The 21885-nt window shown below is 37.4% G+C and overlaps 1 protein-coding gene across 1 annotated transcript in view; it reads left to right on the forward strand.

Moving 5' to 3' along the window:
* Positions 1–1838: 1838 nt before the first annotated feature.
* The window catches only part of LOC114455578 (follistatin-related protein 1-like), a 28242-nt gene continuing 8195 nt past the window's right edge, over positions 1839–21885 (forward strand). Inside the window, exons 1-4 of the mRNA XM_028436904.1 lie at positions 1839–1970; positions 2111–2167; positions 19003–19104; positions 19204–19333. Coding sequence (XP_028292705.1) covers positions 2111–2167; positions 19003–19104; positions 19204–19333 — 289 coding nt within the window. The 5' untranslated portion in view covers positions 1839–1970. The remainder of the gene's footprint in view (positions 1971–2110; positions 2168–19002; positions 19105–19203; positions 19334–21885) is intronic.

Below are 21885 nucleotides of genomic sequence, written 5' to 3' on the forward strand. Positions count from 1 at the left end.
TGATTTATGTGAGACCTGGTGGGAGAACAATAGCTATTGAGTTTCATTTGTTTGAGATTAATTATTCATTTCAAGTAGAAAACATACCACTTTATATGTAATTACTATACCACTGTTCATAATGCAGAGCACTGGTGTGTGCCACTCTAATCACTCGTCACTGGAAAAAACAACCCACAAAGGGTTTGTTTCATATAATCAGGCCATGAGAGCAATAATCAAATAAAATTGTAGAAAAGTCTTTCAGGGTAGGGTTTTTCAACCTTGGGGTTGTGACCCCATGTGGGGTCGCCTGAAATGTAAATGGGGTCACCTGAAATATCTAGTGAGTGATGAAAAAAATATATTTTTAAAATTATTATTATTTTTTTTTTTACTGTATCCTATACTTTTACTTTCTCAAATAAAATGCACTAAAAAAAAATCTGTATTTGTAATTCAATAATATAAACTAAACTAATTCCAGAGGGAAAAAGTGTCAAATTTGGTGTCGCCAGAAATGTTTAATAGAAAAAAAAATGCTTTGATGCATTTTGATTGTTTGGAAATAGAAACTATAATAATTCTTGTGAAGTTGTTGCTGTACACAGCAAATTAGTTTTCACCCCCAAAACGGCTACAAAACTGTCTTAATCGCCCCCTAAAGTCACCATTTGTGGTTTGAATAAAATGTGTCAAATATAAGGTCTGCATGTCAAATTTGGCCCATCATAGCACACAATCTGGCCCATGATACATTTTTACAAAGAGAGAAAAATTACACTAAAAGCAAAGAATACTACGCACATTATCTACTGTTAAAGCAGCAAATAATGAAATAAATTATTTAATTAAATAGAATAGAAATAATATTACCAAGAGCACTCAGAGAGTGCAAACCTCCGCTATGCATCAAATTTCCTCTTTGTCAAATATTCACAGTAATCTGGATCAGTGATCCTGATCATGGTACAATGATCATTTACACTTTAAAGGCTTGAAATAAATTTATATCCCAATAATAACAATGCAGTAGGTCACTTTAGTGGGAACCTTCATTATGTCAAAAAACTGCGATGAAATGCACAATCCAGCTTTAATTAAAAAGAATAAAAGAATAATAAAAGACAATATGTAATAAGTAATTACTTTCATTACATTGTTAGAGATGTCATTAAAATTGTACTCATTCTTGTTTTTTGTAAACTAAATATTTGGCAAAATCTAAATTCAAATTGTCCAAAATTATGTAACAAAATATAAAAATGTTTGTTTTTATTATTATATTTTTAATTTTTTTAATTTAATATCGCCTTTTTTTCTTTTTCTTTTTTTTTCTCTCAAAAAAAAAATGGCATTTATCACTGATCGGTATATTTGGTAATTAAAATGTTACAAAGATAAATGTTATGTGAAATTTTGAAATGTACTTCCTTGATTTTATACAAAAGGGGCATAACCAAGCTTAAATTCTTCCTCTTTATATTTTCAAAATGTGAGTTCCAAATTGATTGACCGCTGGGTTTAATTTTACTGTGAAAAAACGATTTCCTTTCTTGTATGTTTATTACAATTTTTTTTTTAATCAGTTAGTTTTACACCACTTAATATTAAACTGTGCAAATGTTTAGGGTCGCCAAGCTATACGGATGCTACGTAGCGTCAGTGTTTATTTCAAAATAAAAGCCTAAATGATATTTCTAAGGAAATAGTGAGTGTTGCTGCTCAAAAATACAATTTAGCGGTCAAATATTTTTGCATGGATCACTTTTTACACAAAGACACGATGAGACTGTTTGTGGCTCCTCGGCTTTGAGGACTCCTGGGGTTTCATTGGCGGTGTAAGAAGAGGAGGAGGAGGAGGAGGAGGAGGAGGAGGAGGAAGGCGGACTGCCAGGAGTTCGTCTCTTCTCCTCAAATTTCTGGAGACACGGATATTCTTCCTCCACATCCACCACCCAGCCTTTTGTTCGAGCCGCTGTGGATTCACGGTAACGATAAAACACCATTTGTATTTATCCGCAAGTTTTCCTTATCGAACCAATGAAAATATGGATGCGTAGCGTGTTATATTTCTCCTATTGAACCAGACTTTCTCTGTTTTTTTTTTTTTTTTTTTTTTAATGTCCAGATGTTGCGAAGCGTCGCCGCGCTCCTTCTGTTCACCGTCGCGTGCTCTAACGCACAGGTAAGTTTGGTTTGACTGAATAACTTCAAACAATGACACATGTTTTAAATGTCCCCTACCAAACGCTTTCTAACACCAGAGCTGAACACTTTCCCACCGCTGCTTCGCGCAACAACCTCTTTGTTCACGAGCACATCTGGACAAGGTCGACATCTGTTTGAAAGCAAAGATAAACACAACGCAGTGGGAGAAAAGGTTGCTGTGTGCCACATAACGCCACAAAGGAGTGAGACAGCACGGTGATAAAACTGAGTAAGAGTAGCACTTTCTTTGAAGGTCGAGGGTTTGATTCCAGGGGTGGTGATTTTCTCTGTGTTCAAGGGTTTTTCCTCTAGTATTCTACTTCACATACTTCACACTGGCTAAAATGCATGTTGACAATTGTGAGGAGTAAAAGTGTTCCGATTCACTATTGATCAGATTTAAGATAAAACGAAAAACAAAAAAACTATTATCGGATTATATCAACCTGCATTTAAAATTAGGGATGTCCCGATACAACTTTTTGACTTCCGATGCGATACCGATATTGCACCAATGGGTGTTGGTTGATATCGATATGCGATATCAGCACCAGCCATACACGCTTTTATTAAAAGGCTTGATCAAACAAAGAACAATAGTCAGCAACAGTAGGTATGAGAAAAACTGACCCATTTATTATTAACCAATTGGTTACATATATTTTAAACCTTCAACATAATTTATACAGTATTCTACAATTGAATAAATAAAATATATATCGGAGATTTTAAAATCCGATATTCGTTTTCTGGCTGATATCAGCCCGATATCAATATCGGATCGGGATACCCCATATAAAATCTTTAATATAATATGTATTGTATTTAATTGATTTGTTATTTATTATTACATTTTTTTTATTAACTTGTTCTGTTATGTTTACGGTTAAAATGTATAACCCATTGGTTAACACTGAATGAGTCACACCTACTGATGCTGACTATTGTTCTCCGTTTGATTAATAACACCTTTTTACCATTCCACACTACAAAATAAGTAATAGTATGATTAGGGCTGTCAAGACAGAGATCTAAAAAAAATGTGCAATTAATTACTCAAGCTCTGTAATTAATAAATCTGATTCATCTCTTTTTTAATCGCAAAATATTGATAGTGATGGCTTTATAAAGTCATTTAGTGTTTGTTTTTAACAGACTAGAACAGATGCAGGCATAGTCATTTACATTCCTCTGTAAATGGTAAATGGACTTGATTTTATATAGCGCTTTATCACCACACTGAAGCAGTCTCAAAGCGCTTTACACATCAGCTCATTCACCCAATCACTCTCACATTCACACACCAGTGGGACAGGACTGCCATGCAAGGCGCTAGTCGACCACTGGGAGCAACTTAGGGTTCATTGTCTTGCCCAAGGACACTTCGACACATAGTCAGGTACTGGGATCGAACCCCCAACCTCTCGATCAGAAGACGACCCACTACCACCTGAGCCACGGTTCATTTGTTAGTCACAGCGTGCAGCATGTAGCAGTTAGCGCTGTCCGAGTGTCCGTGCTAGCTGTTCGTGCTAGCCGCTACATTGAGGTGGTAGTGAAACTGCAAAGCTCCGGTGATAAGACAAACTCATTCTTGCACAATTTGTACACAACTAGACTTGTGTTTTCTATCTGTTGTTTTTAAAAAACCAAAATTAACGCAAAAAATGCTGAGCAGCTCGTCAGTCTCCCATCTTGTACTGCAGACTATGCATTAGTATTATGGGATATACAGGGAACTCTTAAAATAAGAAAGGTTCTGCCCTGTTTGGAATTCTTAAAAAATGCGATTAACGGTGTTTTTTTTTTTTTTAGCACGTACATTTTCCCTGTAATTAATTAATTGCAATTAACGCATTAAATTGACAGCCCTAAGTATGATTGGTCCCGATATCATTTTGCGTCAATATCGGTATTTGAAAGGGTTTGAATTTATGTCAATGTGCATTGAAGTTACAGAAACCATTATTCATTCACATCAGTCACTCACATCAGTCATACCAGTGGGTGGTGGTACAGAAGCGTGGCTGCCATTTCGCCCCTCTGACCACCACCAACATTCATGCACAATTCATACCCATTCATACGCGGCAATGTGGGCAAAGTGCCTTGCCCAAGGACATAACGACAATGAGTTGGATAGAGCACCCTTCGGTTATTGGACGACCCACTCTACCACTGAGCTATGGTCGCCCAGTGGTATTGGCCAAGAACCAAGGATGTAATATAAGTATTGTATCGAAAGTGAAAACATTGTATCGGGACACCCCTAAGTCAAGAATGTTTTGTTAGACTCCTGTGCCCGTATTCACTAAGATTCTCAGAGTTCCCTCAGAGAGCTCCTAACTTAGCCTAAAAATTCCTAGCAAGGAATTTTAGCTTAAAAGTGAGGAAGTTTCTGAGAGCAACTCTCAGTAAGGAGTTGACAAATTTTTTTTAATTTTTTTTATCTTAGTATGTATTTGATATTAATTGCGGAACAGACACAGCTGTCAGTGATTACTGTGATTGCTGGCCCTGCTAATCAATGCATCGTTCCCTCTCCTGTGTGGCACAAGATACGAGTGTGAAGCGCTTTTACCTGCTGCAATCGTTAAACATACAGATAATATCTTGCCTTCCTCTCTGTTTCTGTCTGTCTAAGACACTTTTAGGCTTCTTAAAAGTCTTGCTCACTACTCAGTTTTTCTCTTAGGGCCTAAGATGATTTGTGAATTACTTTTATCCTAACAAAGAAAAATTTAAAGAAAAAACTTAAAATTCAAGGCATTCTAAGATTTTTCGATGAGTGACATCACTAAGATCTACTTTTAGCCGTAGGATGTTTTGTGAATACAGGCACTGATGTCACAGATTTGGTTTGTTTGTTTATTTGTAGCTATAATGACAAATAAATCTGTTTATATTTCTTTGGGCAGGATTAGGCTTCATATTAACAGACATATGAACTGACAAGCATCTGTAGTTTCTGACTATAAGACACCGTTAAACTGAGTAGAGTATCTGTGACCTCACACCAGCATTCCTTTATCCCAGGATAAAGGAACACACACAGATTGCCGTATCAGTTTTTTTTCTGTAGGATTATGAATTGAGAGTACAGGAGTGTGACTCCAGTAACAGCCAGCTGTGATTGAGGTTTAATACTGAAGACGGGGGTGTTGGTGTTATAGCTCACACCCTCTGGGTTTGATGGCCCTCTTCATCAATATTAAAGGATGTTGTGGATGAAAATGCTCTGCCCAGTGGCAGCTGCTCTGATGGCACACAAACACAGAGTTTGGGTGGTCAGTCCTCAGGCACGTGTACAGAGGGGTAGGGGAGTGTGCTCAAGGGCTGTGAGAATACTCACCTGATGGCTCTCACATGGTAGTGCTAAGTAGTCCAGCCTCCGGAGTAAACACTGAGGTAATGTGCTGTTAGGTTGAGTCGTCTGATGGCGGGCGGGTTTACCCTTTTAAACCAACACAATGCCCATTAGTCTTTATGACTAATGGGCAAGAGATACTTTTGTTTATTTACCGATAGATTTTCTCAAATCAAGCTTTTCATCCTGCTTCTTTTAGGAGCCATGACTGTAGGTAGGAATACACAATTGTAAGTTATTTAATTTTTAATGCTTCAACGGAACGGAGCACAGAAATAATCTGTTCACTGTCTTGTATGGTCTTTATCAATTGAACCAATTTGTATTTTTTTATTTTATCAGTTTATCACTCATAAAGCCGCACTTGTAATCAGACCATTATTATTAGGAATTCATTGCCAAGCATTTAGGAAAAATTATTATTTTTTGATTATCTTGTGTTTTCAAAAATTCATAGATGCAGAGAAAAGAAAAGCAAATGTTTCGAGATAATTTTAAAAACGAATAAAATTATTAAATTTATTGAGTTAAAATAAATATGTGAGCTGGGTTTTAGAGGGCCCCGAGACAGGTTAATTCTACCAAAGTGATGATGTCTTGTGTTACTACAGTAATGTATATTCTATAAACAGCATATTCTCTTGCATTCTGGATGGTATTTTGTTACTTCTATGATTCCACAGGTATTTTGTGACAAGGCTTTGTCTCCCTAAAGCAACTGAAGAATCCCGCAGTGTGATTGAAACCTATTTAAATTGTTCAGTAATGACCAAGTACTTCTTGTTTCTCAAAATACCACTTACAAAATGCAATTATGTCATTGTGAAAGAGATTATGTAAAAAAATGGCTTTCAGAAGTGATACATTTTGTAATGAACGCAGAACATTCATAACAAAATCGACTGATATAAAAGAACGATCAATGTATGGCTTGCTTCTCGTTCATTTGGTTTGTTGGGTAGGATTTTTAGGTTCTTGACAGTTTGACGAGAGAAGACTAGTTCATTAAGGTCTGCATGCCATTTCTGACCTAAATGACAATAGTGGGGATAAGAAACAAACCCAAATGAGTTAATAAGTCACTGGAGTCTCCTTTGGTTGCCTGGGAACAAAAAACAGCTCCCAATGCCTTTACATAATTATGTTTGGTTCAATATACTTTTGCTCTGTGAAGAGATAACATAAAGACTTAAATGGGTAATGGAAAAAACTAGAAAAGGAAACGGACGAGTGCCTTTTCCCAAATAGTTCCCTGAACTCAGATTGTGTACCAGGTGTTGTGTGACGACCGTCCCCTCAGGAAACACAGCTGTTCAACACCTGGCTGTGTGCTGACACTGCTGTTGACCAGCTCAATAATTACGGGATAAGGCTGCATATTAATTTAGTCCAAGGCTCAATTATTCAAATCCTTACAGCTTCACCAAATGTGAATCGTGAGATAAACCACTTCACTGAGTCTGGCGCGATGCAGATGAATATTAGGAGTGGTTTTGTGCTGCAGACAATTTGAAGGTCTTTATCTTGCCTTGGACTCGAGAGCATTTTTACTTGTCTTGGTCTTGGACAGGCTGGATCTGTGAATTTCGGTCTAGACCAGTCAAGACCAGAACTGATCTGCTATTGTTTAACTTCATAAACGTGATAATAAGAAGAAGCATTGGGAACTGGTCCTGATTAATTAATGTTGTAATTTTACTTAAATCCTTTACCATTAACACACTAATTGATTTGTCTCCCTCATTTGTCAGACACCTGCAAATTTGTCACGTTTTAAGATTTTTGCATGTTGCGCCTTGAAAGAGTTGCAGACACCTTATTTCTGTCTGTCAAATATGGTAAAAAGAAAACATAAACTAAAGGCAAGGCAAGGCAAATTTATTTGTATAGCGCATTTCATACACAAGGCAACTCAATGCGCTTTACATGATCAAAAAGTGCAACAAAAAATATTCAACAGCTGAAAATCAATAAGAACATTAAAGTCGGCAAAAAAATAAAGCAAGATTACTCTTTATCTGTTCAACCTTGTCATTGTTTTTAAAATGGATTTTTATGGCCATGGTCTTGTCTTGGTCTCGGCTTCTCGTGTTCTTGGTCTTGACCTGGTCTTGTTGTGGTCTCAGATTCTCTTGTTCTTGGTCTTGATTCAGTCTAAACTTCTGAAAGTCTTTGTCTTGGCTTGGTCTCGGCTTCTGTTGATTTTTGTCTTGACTCGATCTCGACTCCAAAATTTTTTGGTCTTGTCTTTGTCTCTGTTCATTCTAGTCTTGGGCAAGTCTTTGTCTTGGGTAGCGTGGTCTTGAGTTCAACACTAGCTATTAGTGTTCTCCACTGTACCGTCACACACATTGCTTGCAGGCCCTTTACTGACCTTCCACTGCTGCTTTTGTCTTTGCCTGCCGGCTGTTAAATGTGCCATTGTGTGCATCTCTATTGGATCCTCGACCATAATCTGTGAGGTATGACATGGTGGAGGTAGAGCACACAGCGGGCTTTGTTGAGGCAGCCAAACAAAGCAAATGGGGAGCCATCTATTCTCCAGTGGTAATTACCTTGATAATATATGGTCGGATGACAGGCTGTGGGAAGTCGTGGCATACCAGGGTTCTGTCAGAAGGAGGTCAACAAGTTACAAAAAAATAATCTTATCTGCTGCTCTGTGGGATGTTTTGTATCATTAGACAAGACGTTTAATGTTAGATTTACTGTCCCTTCAGCACCCAAAGAGCTAGAAAAATAAATCCAAATGAGATTTTCTTAATGTGTACTGATGTTTTATATGCTGTCATGAGTGCAGGCTGAACAACTCTCTACTAATGCCTGATTTCTAATGAGGGAGACTGGGTGACTTGCTGGGGTGAGGAATTGGTGCGTTTGAAGATAAGCTGCTCAGAAATGTACTGTGGCATGGTGGCTAAGGCTGAGACGCATGGAAAATTGTGCATGTGTGTGTTGGAGAACAGAAGTAGAGAAAAGGGGCAAGACGGACTTCTTGAGAATAAATTGTTGATGCTTTATTTAAACCCACCAGGAGCTTGATATGCAAAGGAGTTTGGGTGCAGGCATATGAGTTCATGGCCTCAGGGGACTTGCACACAAACGAATATAAACAGAGTGTTTGAAAAAGAGAGAAAAGAAGGTTATTTTCAGCTTTAGGGCAATTCCAAATAGTGCCCATTTAGTTGTTCTAAATTTGGGCAAAGTACAGAAGGAAGGTCGTAAGCTCTTCTTTTTGCGTTAGAGGTTGAGATGATAAAAAATAAAGATAAAACATGATGAAAGGAAGCAGACAAAGGTAGGACGTATGGTCGGTATTGAGTCATGCCCTCTCAGGCACACCACCATGTTGCCATCTTGATGCTTGTTCTCTCTCATTAAAGGTGTGCTAAAAATATCTGCCCAGGTGGAGGGAACACGAGCATGTGGGGGACACTGTGTCCTCTGTATCATCCTGCTCTAATTACTCGAGCTCTGCTTTCAGTCATGGTCTTCCTGTGTAGGGATTCTGCAGGGTAGTGAGATGGAGTGATGCAAAGCAGAGCGGGGACAGAGGCACACTCCCGCAATTATAACAGAGAAGATCAGGAGTGAGGGATGGCTTGGGTGTGCAGAAGGGGGATGACTGGAAGAAGTGAGAGGGGAGGCTGTGTTTCATGTCTCAGGAGTGTCTTCTCTTCACTCCTGGCTTTACTTAAAAAGAGTCTTCAATTAGCTTCCAGCTTTACTGGTGTCCTATCATTACCTGCACTTGATGTGCCTGCAGTCAGATTTACACAAAGAGCACTAACCTGGCCCAACTCAACCAGGGCCTCCAATTGTCTGTTGTTTTAGAATAACAAGCCAAGGCAAGACATGCCTGAAATACCTATCTGTGAGATCTAATATGGAAGCATTTAAAAAAACAAAACTATAAAAAGTGACATAATCTGCAATTACAAATATGAAAATTAGTGTGACAGACATTTAGGAATGTTTGAGTTAAATTCTTACTGCCCAACATTATGTATTGTAATCCAGAGGGATTACAATTTAGATACAGTATTGCTTTTCCCCACATTATAGTACTAATCTGAAATACCTAAAACCTTTCTGTCTCATTGTCCATGTTTTCTCATTCTTTCTTATTGAAAAAACCATATTCGACATGCCTGTTTTAGATAAAGTAATGTTTTGGGCAATGAACGGACAACGGCCAATAATGATTTAAAAGATAGTGAATACAAATAAGAGTATTTTTTCTGATTTTTTTTTTAAAAAGTTGAATAGTTTATTGCTTGATACTAAGAGTGGCACAGATGTCCCACCTTCTCCTCTCTATCAGGCCTTGGTTGACGTCTTAACCAAACCATCCTACTTGTCATTATGCAGTTGTCACTATTGTTGTGGTAGAGTTCACCAGAGGTCAGCCTTGGACAGTGCTGAATGCAGGTCTGTGGGGAACCATAAAGCCTTGAAATAGACAATGCTGGGAGGAAAAAAAAAACAACACTCAACAAAGACTGTTGTTTGATTAGCAATAGGAAATAAAATGAAAGCAGCCAGGAGGGTCGAAAGATGATTTCAATGTTTATTGTTGGTTTTTATTGATAAATCAATGAAATAAATGAGACCGACCCGATCCAATTACATAAACCACTAACCATACTTCATAGTCATAGCTAAACATAAATCAACACCATTGTGATAGATAGATAGATAGATAGATAGATAGATAGATAGATAGATAGATAGATAGATAGATAGATAGATAGATAGATAGATAGAGTTGTCATTGTCATTACAGTTCAGATAAAGTGCAAAAAAAAAGGACTGCAACACAGAATACCCAAAAGACACCGGAAAAATAGTACAAATGAACAGTACAATTATAGCGGCTATATATAAATAGAAACATAAATGGAAACATAAATAGAAAACATTTTATAAAAAGTATATATATATATATATATATATATATATATATAAGTACTGAACAGCCAGAGGTTAAAAAAAAAAAAGTACATTTCAGAATTATACAAATAGGATTTTTTCAGGGAACACAAAGTGGGCTAATAATGTAAAGCTGTTCTGCAGCAATGAAGGTTGAATCAGCCTTGAAAACTGGTGCTACTAATTACTACAGGTGTTCCAACTTTTCTTGATTACTTCCAACCCCCTCTGTCTGCATAAAAGCAGTGTTGGAACACACTGTGGTACCAGATCCTCATGAGCATCAGGTTAACAGTATTGTTCATGGATTCCATGATTTCGTTTATAAGTCAAATTGCTTCATTGTTCTATACTTTCATTTCAGAGTGCAATGACACAATAAACTTAATAATTTTCAGTAAAAAAACTGGAAAAAGTGTGGTGTTCTAAAAGTGTGTATATATGTTCTTATTATATTTTTATTGCCGGACTGTCTTTTTGTCTTGTCGAAAATTGCCCAACTATATTTAACAAACTTATTTCACGTTATGAAAGTGAATGACAAACTGGAACAAGTGAAAACGTGTTCTGGAAGCGATCATTCATTTAGCCTACATCATAATGTTTCCGTTCATTGGCCAGCGATAATCGATTCAATCATGAATTCCTGCAAGGCGGAAGTTTCTCAAAATGTTATGTCTTGTCGATTGAAATTGTATTATTAGTTTTACCATATTGCTGTAAATGCTTGTTTCTTTTTACAGAATAACACACTTTACAAACCCTGCCCCCATTAAACATGTGTAGCAGTCTGTTAAAAACCTCTTTTCCTTCTACAAACACTTTAGCCATTATTCCTTGTTCTGGCCTCATAGCGTGAGCAGAGGGGAGGGCCTTGTTTTATGTTTAGCCTTTAGTTCCGCCCCCCTCCCCAGTGGTGAATAAAATGTCCAGAACAGAGCAGAAGATGGACAGAAGGGAATGAAATATGATAACCTATAAAAAGAAAGAATTTTTCATAGGTGTGTTAACGTATCATGGTTCCCTGTAAAGAAGCAGAGGGAAGCTAGTATTTATTTTTAAAAAGGAGGCTGAATCTCCTGAAAATGACAGTTAGGCAAACATATATGTATGGGATGAAGGGAGTTGGGACAGGTGGTGAGGACTGGGGACACTGGTGTCGGTGTGACAACAGGCTGAGCGGGCAGAAAAGCCGGGGGTGGTGCTGCCCTCACTGCGTTTTATTTCCTCTGGTGACATTTTAACTGCTAGCAGATGTGTCTCGGCTCAGACTGGGATCTATTTCCTGTTTTTCTTTGCATTCAGTCCCCCTTCAGATGTTTTCCTGTTTTTTATTCTTTTACTCTTCTTTTTTTGCGTTTATTTTTTGTTTTGGTGTCCGTAGTCGCCTTTTTCTCATCTTGTTCTGGTTTCATCAGCATAAGAGGCTACAGACAAGGGTGACATCATCCCACCCGTTGGTACATTCCTTTCACACTGAATAAGAAACAGGGAGAGGAATAACAGGCTGATTCGTGTAAAGCGCCCATTACCCAATGTCCCTTTGTTTCTCAGTGTTTAATCTCAGATTTCGCGCCGAGAGCGTTGCAGACCCATAGACTGCTTTCAAAGTCCTCGAGTCTTTATTGGAGACTCAGTTCTGGTTTACTTTGGCCTCATTATTCAGACAGATCCTGCTGTTCTGCTGTCAGCTGCCACTCACTCCTTTTATAATCCTTGTCAGGGGATTATCTCGTGTGTAGTGGAAGTATAACTGATCCCAGGAGACGACAGCTTTCTGTAGCAGCAGTACTTTGTAATGTGTATCTCCCAACTAACAGATTTCCAAAAGCTTGAATGAGTTCCTAAAATGAAGGAAAGTGGGTTTATTATATAATGTGTCATTCCTTTTTGGATAGTCTGACTAAATAGAAAGAAGTGAGAAGAAAGTCGTAAATGGCTATGGAAAACAAGTTGTCCAGTTTAACCCCACGCTGTCCTCTCAGATCCAGGTGGTTTCACATATTTAATGAGCTGACAAATGCTGGAGACCCATGAACTGGAGATACACCGGAGGGGAAAAGCAGGAATAGCTGCAGGGGGGACAGCAGGGGCACCTCTCTGACCCAGATAGAGTTTGGCTCAGGGCAAACTGTGTCCGATCACAGCTGAAGCACAGCGTAGCTCAGGAATGTAGCCCCCCACCCGCCGACTCAGCCCCCCGATTCTGCTCCTGACTTCCTCCTTGCCTGAACATTAAGTTTTTTTCCTACTTTATTTCACCACATCCTAATGTTAAAAACCAACGTGTGAAACAGCAGACTGCATTTGAAGGTTCTCAGGGCAACGTTATCCATCTGTCACACCAAATGTGTCCATGTCTTGCTTTGATAAACAGGATATTTCTCATACTTCACCCCTTCAAAGCGCCATTTCCTGGGAAGAATACAAAAATGAATGCTATTTTCTCCTATTTTTTATCTGAAGATCCAGTTAGTCTTATAATGGAAACAAGAAACAGGAAGTATCACACCTTTTCCAAAGGTCTCAAAATCTCAAAAAACATTCCTGTAACGCACATTAGTTTTTTAGTTTTTTTTAAATGTCTTTTCTTAGCGGATTCATAACATAAAAACCCAGCCAAGCTTTACCCAGTTATTACTAAACTAAGCTGCCTGTGGAATTTAGAGTAAGCCTCCACTTCAATTCATTCAATTCTACATACTTATGGCATCTTCTCAAGATTTTAGTATAAAGTATTTTGGATGCAATGTCAGTTGATGCAGACAGGTATTGAATTGTTTTGTTCTTAGAATGCAGGATTTTAAAAATTTGCATTTTGTGTAAGAAGCTTTTCAGGAAAAACAAACATGATGTTTTAAAGAGTGTGCCTCAGTTGACTTTGTTACATTCAGATGACATTTATAACATAATCTGAGGCAATCCAGATGTTTTTTTTTAAAGCTTAATGCAAATACTGTATAAGGCTGTTGGGAAAAAAAAAACGACACTAAACAGTTAAAATGCTACAGTAACAGTTCTCAGCTGGCCGCAGTGTTTGCACTTTACAGTCACATTCTTGTCCCATTACACAGCAAATTAAAAGGACTGTTTATTTTTCCACCCTTGGCCATGACGATCACTTCTGCTTTGTTGGCTCTGTTGACTGTGGAGAGGTGGAGCAGTCGGGGCTCAACTCCACCAAGACCTCTGTGTGATCCCACCCTTATTTTCTTTAACTTTGTTAGAAATCATGGTCGAGTGAAGCTTTACTGAAAACTTGAGCCTTTTAGTCCTGCAACAAGAGGTCAAGGAAGGAATTTATGAGCACCGAGTGCTAATCAAAAAACTAGTTTGATCTGATAGTTAATGTTCAAAAGTAAAAACCCAAATGTTTGTCAGGAGTAAAGGACAAGACACGAAGTATGGGGTCTTACTTCCACGTTTTGTGGATTAAAACAGGAGGTAGATATAAATTAATCTGTGTTTTTAGTTATTAATGAGATGTCATAGACATAGAGTTATTTCAAATACAATTTCAAATCAACACTTAGCTTTTGTTAGTATGAATAACAGCATTTTCTAATATAGGAAATGTAACAGGGAACGTGAGCTGGGATAAGACCGTCGTGAGACAGGTTACTTTTACCTTACTGATAATGTGTTGTTGCAATATATAAAAGTAATATAAAAATAAAAATTGAATTACGGTGTTGGATTGTAATGATTGTACCTTAGAGCTGTGATTCTCAACTGGTGGGTCGGGACCCAAAAGTGGGTCACAGACCTATACTGAGTGGGTCGCGAGCAGCTGGTCAAAAATAATTAGACACTTAAAGTCTCTCATGTTGGACTTGTCTTTTATTTTGAAAGAAACTTTTCTTTTGACAGTCATGCTGTGAAGTGCATGTTGCACAGGCAAATATATAGATGTATGTTTTTAAAAAAAAAGAGAATGTGTGTTTTCAACAGTAATTTTTGAAAAACGTCGGTGGCGTTTTAATGGCCGTGGAAAAATGTGGGTCACAGGGTGAGACCAGTTGACAACCCCTGCCTTAGAGGACCACCCAAATAATAAATCACACTGATTCCAGCCATGGAGGTAAAATATTCAATGGTGTTTATTTATTTGTTTCTTTGTCTTTTAGCAGGATTACGTCAAAAGAACAAAATATATTTTCACAAAATTTGAACCAAACATAGACCTTACAATGTGGAAGATTCCATTACATTTTTGGAGTGGATCTGGATTAATATACTGATTCTAGATTAGTTTGAGAAATCAAAAAATCTCTCTATTTTGGCAACATTTTAAGAATTCATATCTCGGTTCATAATTGACCTACCTGCCGGTACGTATAAAATTTGACTCAGTTTGAGTTTCATCCAGATTGTCCATTTCATCGCAATTTTTCAAAAGAAATTAAATGATAGATTTCGACCTACCATTTTATTATTAATGGGGGATATAAATTTTGTCCAATCCGTTAAAGTGTGAATGATCATTGCACCGTGATCCTCTGCTAAAATCTGGCAAAGAGGATATTTGGCGCTTGGCTGAGGTTTGCACTCGAGTGCTCTTGTTTTTCCTCATATTAGCATATTGTTCAGCGTGATGTGTTGTGCACGGTCCCATTTTGTCATTTGCCGCTGTGAGTATGTCCTCAGAAGCATGTTGACCATGTGTAAATCAATTGTTTTTATGCTAATGGAGGCAGAGTGGTTTGTGGGATTGGAACTTGTGGTGGCTGTAAAGTGACATCTGCAGGGGCGAGGCATTGATTGGCTCGCTGGATCAATCGAGCGTCTTCAACACACACAAACGCACCCATGCGCACGCACACGCAAGCTGATATGCAGGAGATGCTAAAAATGCAAACACATACAGAAGGGCTCTGGCACTCAGAGAGGCATGCAGGTAGAAATTAGCATGTTGTCTCTAATGTGTGACTTGAAGCAGATTTTCCATCTCACTGCTGTCGCACTGCCAGTGTTCTCAGAGCTATGGGCAAATATAATGTTTGTATCACACAGAGCAGGGATGTGTTGCCCTTTAACTCTAGTCTGCCTCAGCATGAATCATTTCACTGCAGCAGAGGAGAAATTGACATGAAATTGAACACAGCGCTGCTTTTCTGATTATTTTCTTACCATCTTACCTTGTCTTGATGTCCAGTCCCCCCCCTTCCACTCACTTGGTCATTTTCTTTACCTGCTTTGTCCTGTAAAGCAGACCCTTATGGTCTTCCTAATGTAGGTTCTAATACTAATTCGTACTTTATTCCCAATTGGACATCATTCTAAGCCCTGCAAAGCTGGTTCTAGTTCACCAGCACACATCACACAGCTGGCACGACTTAAGCACAGAGAAAGAACCTGAAAATGACTCAGGACGTTTTTTTGCTCTCTCTGAAGACATTTAGTTTTACCCGTCATGTAGCTCAAATTGTTCATAGTTTCAATGACGGGAGCTATAAAATGTAATCAGTTGTGAGTTGTTGTTCCCTAGAGGTGAAAGTAATTAATTACAAGTACTCCGTTAGTGTAACTGAGTTGCTTTAATGGATACTTGTACTTTTTTGAATATATTTCTAAATAAGGCATTTTACTTGTACTTAAGTATGTTTTAAAAGAAGTAAAGTAGTTTGTTACATTTCTACACCCAACCGCTACTGAGTACATTATTTATTTTTTAAAAAATTATCAACAAACATTGTGAAACGACAAAAAATGAAATAACCAGGCAACAATAAAATGCATCACATCATAGCCGACCAATCAGATTAAACATAATGTACGACGCTAAAACAACAGTGTATGCTGGTTAGTTCATTAATTTAGCTATACTTAGAGCCTGAGAATTTTTTAAGGCAGTGGTTATCCATACGGTTGCCGTATCAATATACTGACATTCTATCCGTACGCAGCGCCCCTATTTGGCCGGTTTAGGTCATGTGCTAGGTCAGTCATTGGCCAGTTTAGTTTGCGTGACTAAGACTAAACCTTACCCTAACCCTAACCTAAAAATTGTTGTGATATTGGATTATAATCTAACCTAACACGCTACGTACTTGTACCAATAGCACTGAGGGTTGTCCGTATGGCAACCGAACAAATAGACACTTTTATTCTTTTATTTTGAATTGCAATCATTGGTGTTATTTTTTTTGGAAAAGAATTGTACATTTTGACAAACTTTTTATTTTACACTGATGCCTTTGTGGAAAATAAATGAAGTTCCAATTGTGTAAGATTTTGTCTCTTCCTTTTTAAGTTTATACATGAGATGTTTACTGTATGCAAGGATACCATGGCAAGATTTATTACCAAAAATAAATGTGGAGGGTGAAAGTAACTAGTAACTTTTACTTGGAATTGAGCTACTTTTTACTTATACTTATATTATTATATATATATTATTATATACTCTTTACACCTCCACTATTTTATTCTTTTGTTAGAATTTCCTAGATTATTTCTAAGATGAACTTTAAATGATGTATTATTTTGTGTTTATTGATGGTTCATGTCAGAAAAAACAAGGGATTGGGACTTGGAATTTTCTATTTTTGTGGGAAAAAATGTATTTATTTGCTGTACGTCCTCTTGTCTATTTCCTATATTATAGCCATGACACTAAAGCTGGGTTATGATATAGCTCAGAAGGATTTGAGTAGCTATAGTTTTCTTCTGAACGATCTCAATAATGGCAGGAAAATCCCAACAGGGAATTTTGCAGGTGGCACATTGGGCTTCTATTGTTCTTGTTTCCATTGTTTTTTACAGTCGTAATTTATGTCTCTATCAATGATAAACGTCCAAACCACGTGCTCATCTCAGATCGTCACACAGGGCCTTGTATGTTTTATATCACTTATAGAAACTGAACCCAACTCACCATGGCAACAGTTCAATTGAAACCGCAGAAGGCAGGATGCTGTGGGCCTGTGTTCATTAGTTAAATGTCAGGGATCCTCTGCTGATTGTGCTCAGAGAAAATATAGACAGGGCTCTGTTTGCACCTCATTGACCTTGAAGCTCATCCGTTATACTTTTTCTTTTTTTCTGTGGCAGTTTCTGCAGGTCTCAACCAGCCTCTGCCTGCAGCTGAGACTAACTAAACTAACTAAATTGTCCAACATGCCCAAAGCCAAAAGAATTGCTTTGAACATTTTTCCATGACCTTAACTGGTGTGTGTATGTAACCAGTTATTGAAATGAAGCAAATCTCCCTGTTCCCTCTCCTCGAGCCAGTTTTAAGTTCAGTTTGCCGCAGTGTGCTTTGATGTGACTTTCTCTCCTTGATGTGACTCTCTCCTTTACCCCAGAGATCCACCTTTAGCTCTGTGACATGAATCCCCCCCCCCTCATTTTAACCTACATTCCAGACTGCGCTCTGAAAAACTTTGCTCGGAGGAGGCCAACTTTCTGTCTCGCTCACACAGGAAACAGCGACTTAGGGAGGAGGGAGGGCGACTGTAGAGCAACAGGGAGGGGAAAAGATTTCACAGACCCTTGGAATGGACCCAAAGGAAAACACAGCTCAGACTGCAGATGCGGAAACACCCTATAGGTCCACACTCGAACACTCAACTAAATTCAAACAAACTGGGGGGGAATTTGGCATTTTGGTATTTTGGATGACTCATATGGTTGACCATAATTATTTTGAGTCTGCTGGTTATTTTCTCAAGCTAATAAATGTAAGAAAAACCATTCGAATGAACTCAATAGAACTCTTCGAATTGATTTATTTTTTTATGAGCTGACGTAGTCTTGTAAAACCTATTCATCTTTCATCCCACTGCACATTGCTCTCTCATACAACAGTTTATCTGCATTATTACCTTTAATTTACAACATGATCTTGATTCAGGTCGGGCTGTTTTTTTTTTTTTCAAATCCTCGGTTAGTGTGTCCTCACTGACCTCACGTGTGAGCGAGCAGAGCATTTTCCCCCGTCAAAAACGTGACTTTTAAGGGTTGTAAATGTCTCTTATCCTGGTCGTGACATTAAAATGTCAAGTCAAGAAATGTCATCAGATATTACACACATTTACAACTGACATCATCTTTGCAGAAGATTTGATTCTAACTGGTCTAGCTGATCTACAGCACGTGCACCTTTAGTTTTACCTCGCTGTTGCAAAAATATAAGTTTCTGGTTGCCTTTTGAAGCAAAAACAGTATTTCTGATATTTTTTACAACAGCGCCGCCTTGTGTTGAAGCAGTACACACTTGCACCAACATAATGAACCCCTTTCTGATTGTGTGTAAGTGATCCCGGTGAGAACTGTAAATTATGCATTATTCTAAGCCACTTTAATGTCAACAATTTTACAGTACATTGCATATTCTGAATTCAGTTTGTACTGTGCTGAAAAGCTGCACTTGTGCTGATGCTTTCGTCGATTCATTTCACTGTAGGATTAATTACATTTGTCACAAATTTTCAATAGAAACTGTCATTATTCGATGGTTGGTTGGTTTGTGTATTTATTCATAAATTGTGTTTATTTTTTTGATCCACCAGGAGCTGCAGAGCAAGAGCAAAGTGTGTGCAAATGTGTTCTGTGGGGCCGGCCGCGAGTGTGCCGTCAGTGAGAAGGGCGAGCCCAGCTGTCTGTGTATAGAGGTCAGTGTTGATATTGACAAAGAAGCATTACTAGTTGAGGTGTTACAATGTGTGGTTGTGTCGACTTCACATTTTCATGCTCTTTCTTTCTCTTCCTAGAGTTGTAAACCCCACAAGAGGTCAGTGTGTGGCAGCAATAGGAAGACTTACAGGAACCACTGTGAGCTCCACAGAGACGCTTGTCTGACTGGCCTGAAGATCCAAGTGGCCCATGATGGACACTGCAGAGGTAACAATTACAAAAGGAATCTATCAACCACGACGGTGTATTAGGGCCACATAAGAATAAAATAAAAAAAATCTGAGTACTACGAGATTAAAGTCGTAATATTTTGAGAATAAAGTTGTAATTTTATGAGAATAAAGTTGTATCTTGATAACATCATGATTTTATGAGATCAAAGTCGTAATACTTCGAGAATAAAGTCGTCATTTTATGAGAATAAAGCTGTATCTTTATAACATTGTCATTTTATAATAATATTTTTAGATTGAAGTCATAATATTTGGAGAATAAAGTCGTGTTATTTCAAGAATAAAGTCGTAATTTTATGAGAATAAAGACATATCTTGATAACGTCGTAATTTTACGAGATTAAAGTTGTAATATTTCGAGAATAAAGTCATAATATTTCAAGTGTAAAGTTGTAATTTTATGAGAATAAAGTTGTATATTAATAACTTCATAATTTTATGAAATTAAAGTAATAATATTTCAAGATTAAAGTCGTAATATTTGGAGATTAAAGTCGTAACTTTATGAGAGTAAAATTGGAATACAAACAGGATTTGGTCTGCATTTAGTGAGATTATACTTATAATTAGCCTTTTGGCCCATCATTAACACACTGTTATCAGTTTAAGGACTTTAAAGTCACTTTGCAGATTTTTGTGTCTGTTCCCATGAAGGAACCAGGCTGATTTGGACCAAATAGCCTCTTTTATTGTGGCGGAGGAACTGGTTGAAAGTGGCCTACTTCATGGCTATTGGTGTGAGTTGCGTTCACTTCAACAGGGAATTTTGAGCGCTTTACAATTTTTTTAAACATACAACTTTATTCTCATATAATTACGACTTTATTCTCAAAATATCACAACTTTAATCTTGTAGTGTTCAAATTTCTTTTTATTTTAATGTGACAGTGATGTTTGCATGCTGTTCTTTCGGGGTCAATGAGTTATTCAGTACATGTATATAAAGAGGACACTTATAACTGTCATATCAATAATCTTACCAAAGATCAGGAAATAGGAGTACTTACACTTTAAACCTAAACAATAAAACATGTATTCACTTTGATGAAAACAGTCTGGATTCAACGTGGAAAGGTCAAGCCAATCACGGGCAAACATGCATTTATGTGTTAACATGTTAAGGTTTCATTTTTCAGACATCTTTTTATTAGAAAGAACTCATAAGGACACATCAAAGCAAACAGCAGACCCCTCTGAGGAAGACTGACAGTTGACAGTCCAAACATGCCAGGAGATCAAAGTCAATTTCACAAAAAGAGTTGTCTGAATAAATTAAATCTTAATATATTAATTTTAAAAAGAAGACAAAATGGAATGAAATGCATATAAACTTAGCATGTAGCTTCCGATACGACCTAGTGCCTTGAGAATTGTCTGATAAAGATATCGATCCGATACATTGTCAACATGGCTCATACATACTTTTATTGGTTCATTTGTAGCGTGAAATGTTACAAAGTGTGCTTTAGTTTGATTCTAATCAGTCTGCTGTAGGGATGTAACGATTCACTCAACTCCCGATACGATTCGATTCACGATACTGGGTTCACGATACGATTCTCTCACAATTTTTTCATTTACAAAATGGGACTGTAGACAAATTTTTTTGGGGGGAAATACTGTATTATTTTCCTTTTATTTTTCATTGTCAAAAGAATTTCTTGATAAACTATTCAAAACAATGCAATTTATCTAAAAAGAAATCTTGAATTAAATAAATAAAGGAATAATACCAATGAAAATGAAGCCTATTAATTTAAATTCTGGTTCTATAATAAACAATGCAAAACTGCATAATAGTTCTTTTTCTTTTAAAAGTGCAACTGAAAATGTATTTTGTGCCTTAACAATTGGACTAAAAAAAAAAAAAAACCGTCATTGCACTGATTTACGTCATATTTGTTTGGACCAGCAGAGGGCGCTGGTAACACAGTGGTCGGTTGGCATGCAGATATTCTAGCAGTGAAGAAGAGATGCTATGCTAGCAGACAGAGCTAATAGAAAAACGTGACTTTTACAGATATTCAAGTATTATTACAGATAGTCTTTCGGTGCTAAAGGGGTAATGAATCATTTATTAACATATTTAAGAGTAGAAGGTGGCCAGAAAGAAAGTATTAGCAGACTCCGCCCGCTGCCTACACTTGTGGATAGCGCCCTCTGCTGGTTAAAAAAAGTACTGCGATTCAATTGTCAGAAAATCGATTTCATCCGTGATACCTATGAATCGATTTTTAACTGCCTTACGATTAGTCGTTACATCCCTAGTCTGCTGAGTTCTACCATTCAAAGAGATTGTTTTTGTCCTCTTGTATAGAAGGATTTCTCAGAGATTTAACCGACTGACGTCTAATTTCCAAATCTACCAAACATTTTTCAATTCAACTTTATTTATATAGCACAAATTACAAAAAAAAGTCATCTCAATGCTTGACATTTCAATTTATCATTGAATATTTTTTTTATGTGAACATACATCATTTCAGACTTCTTGAAATGTCCTTGTGTTGTTCATGGCTTGTAATG

Source organism: Gouania willdenowi, chromosome 21 (assembly GCF_900634775.1).
Source record: "Gouania willdenowi chromosome 21, fGouWil2.1, whole genome shotgun sequence".
In the NCBI taxonomy this organism is placed as follows: Eukaryota; Metazoa; Chordata; class Actinopteri; order Blenniiformes; family Gobiesocidae; genus Gouania; species Gouania willdenowi.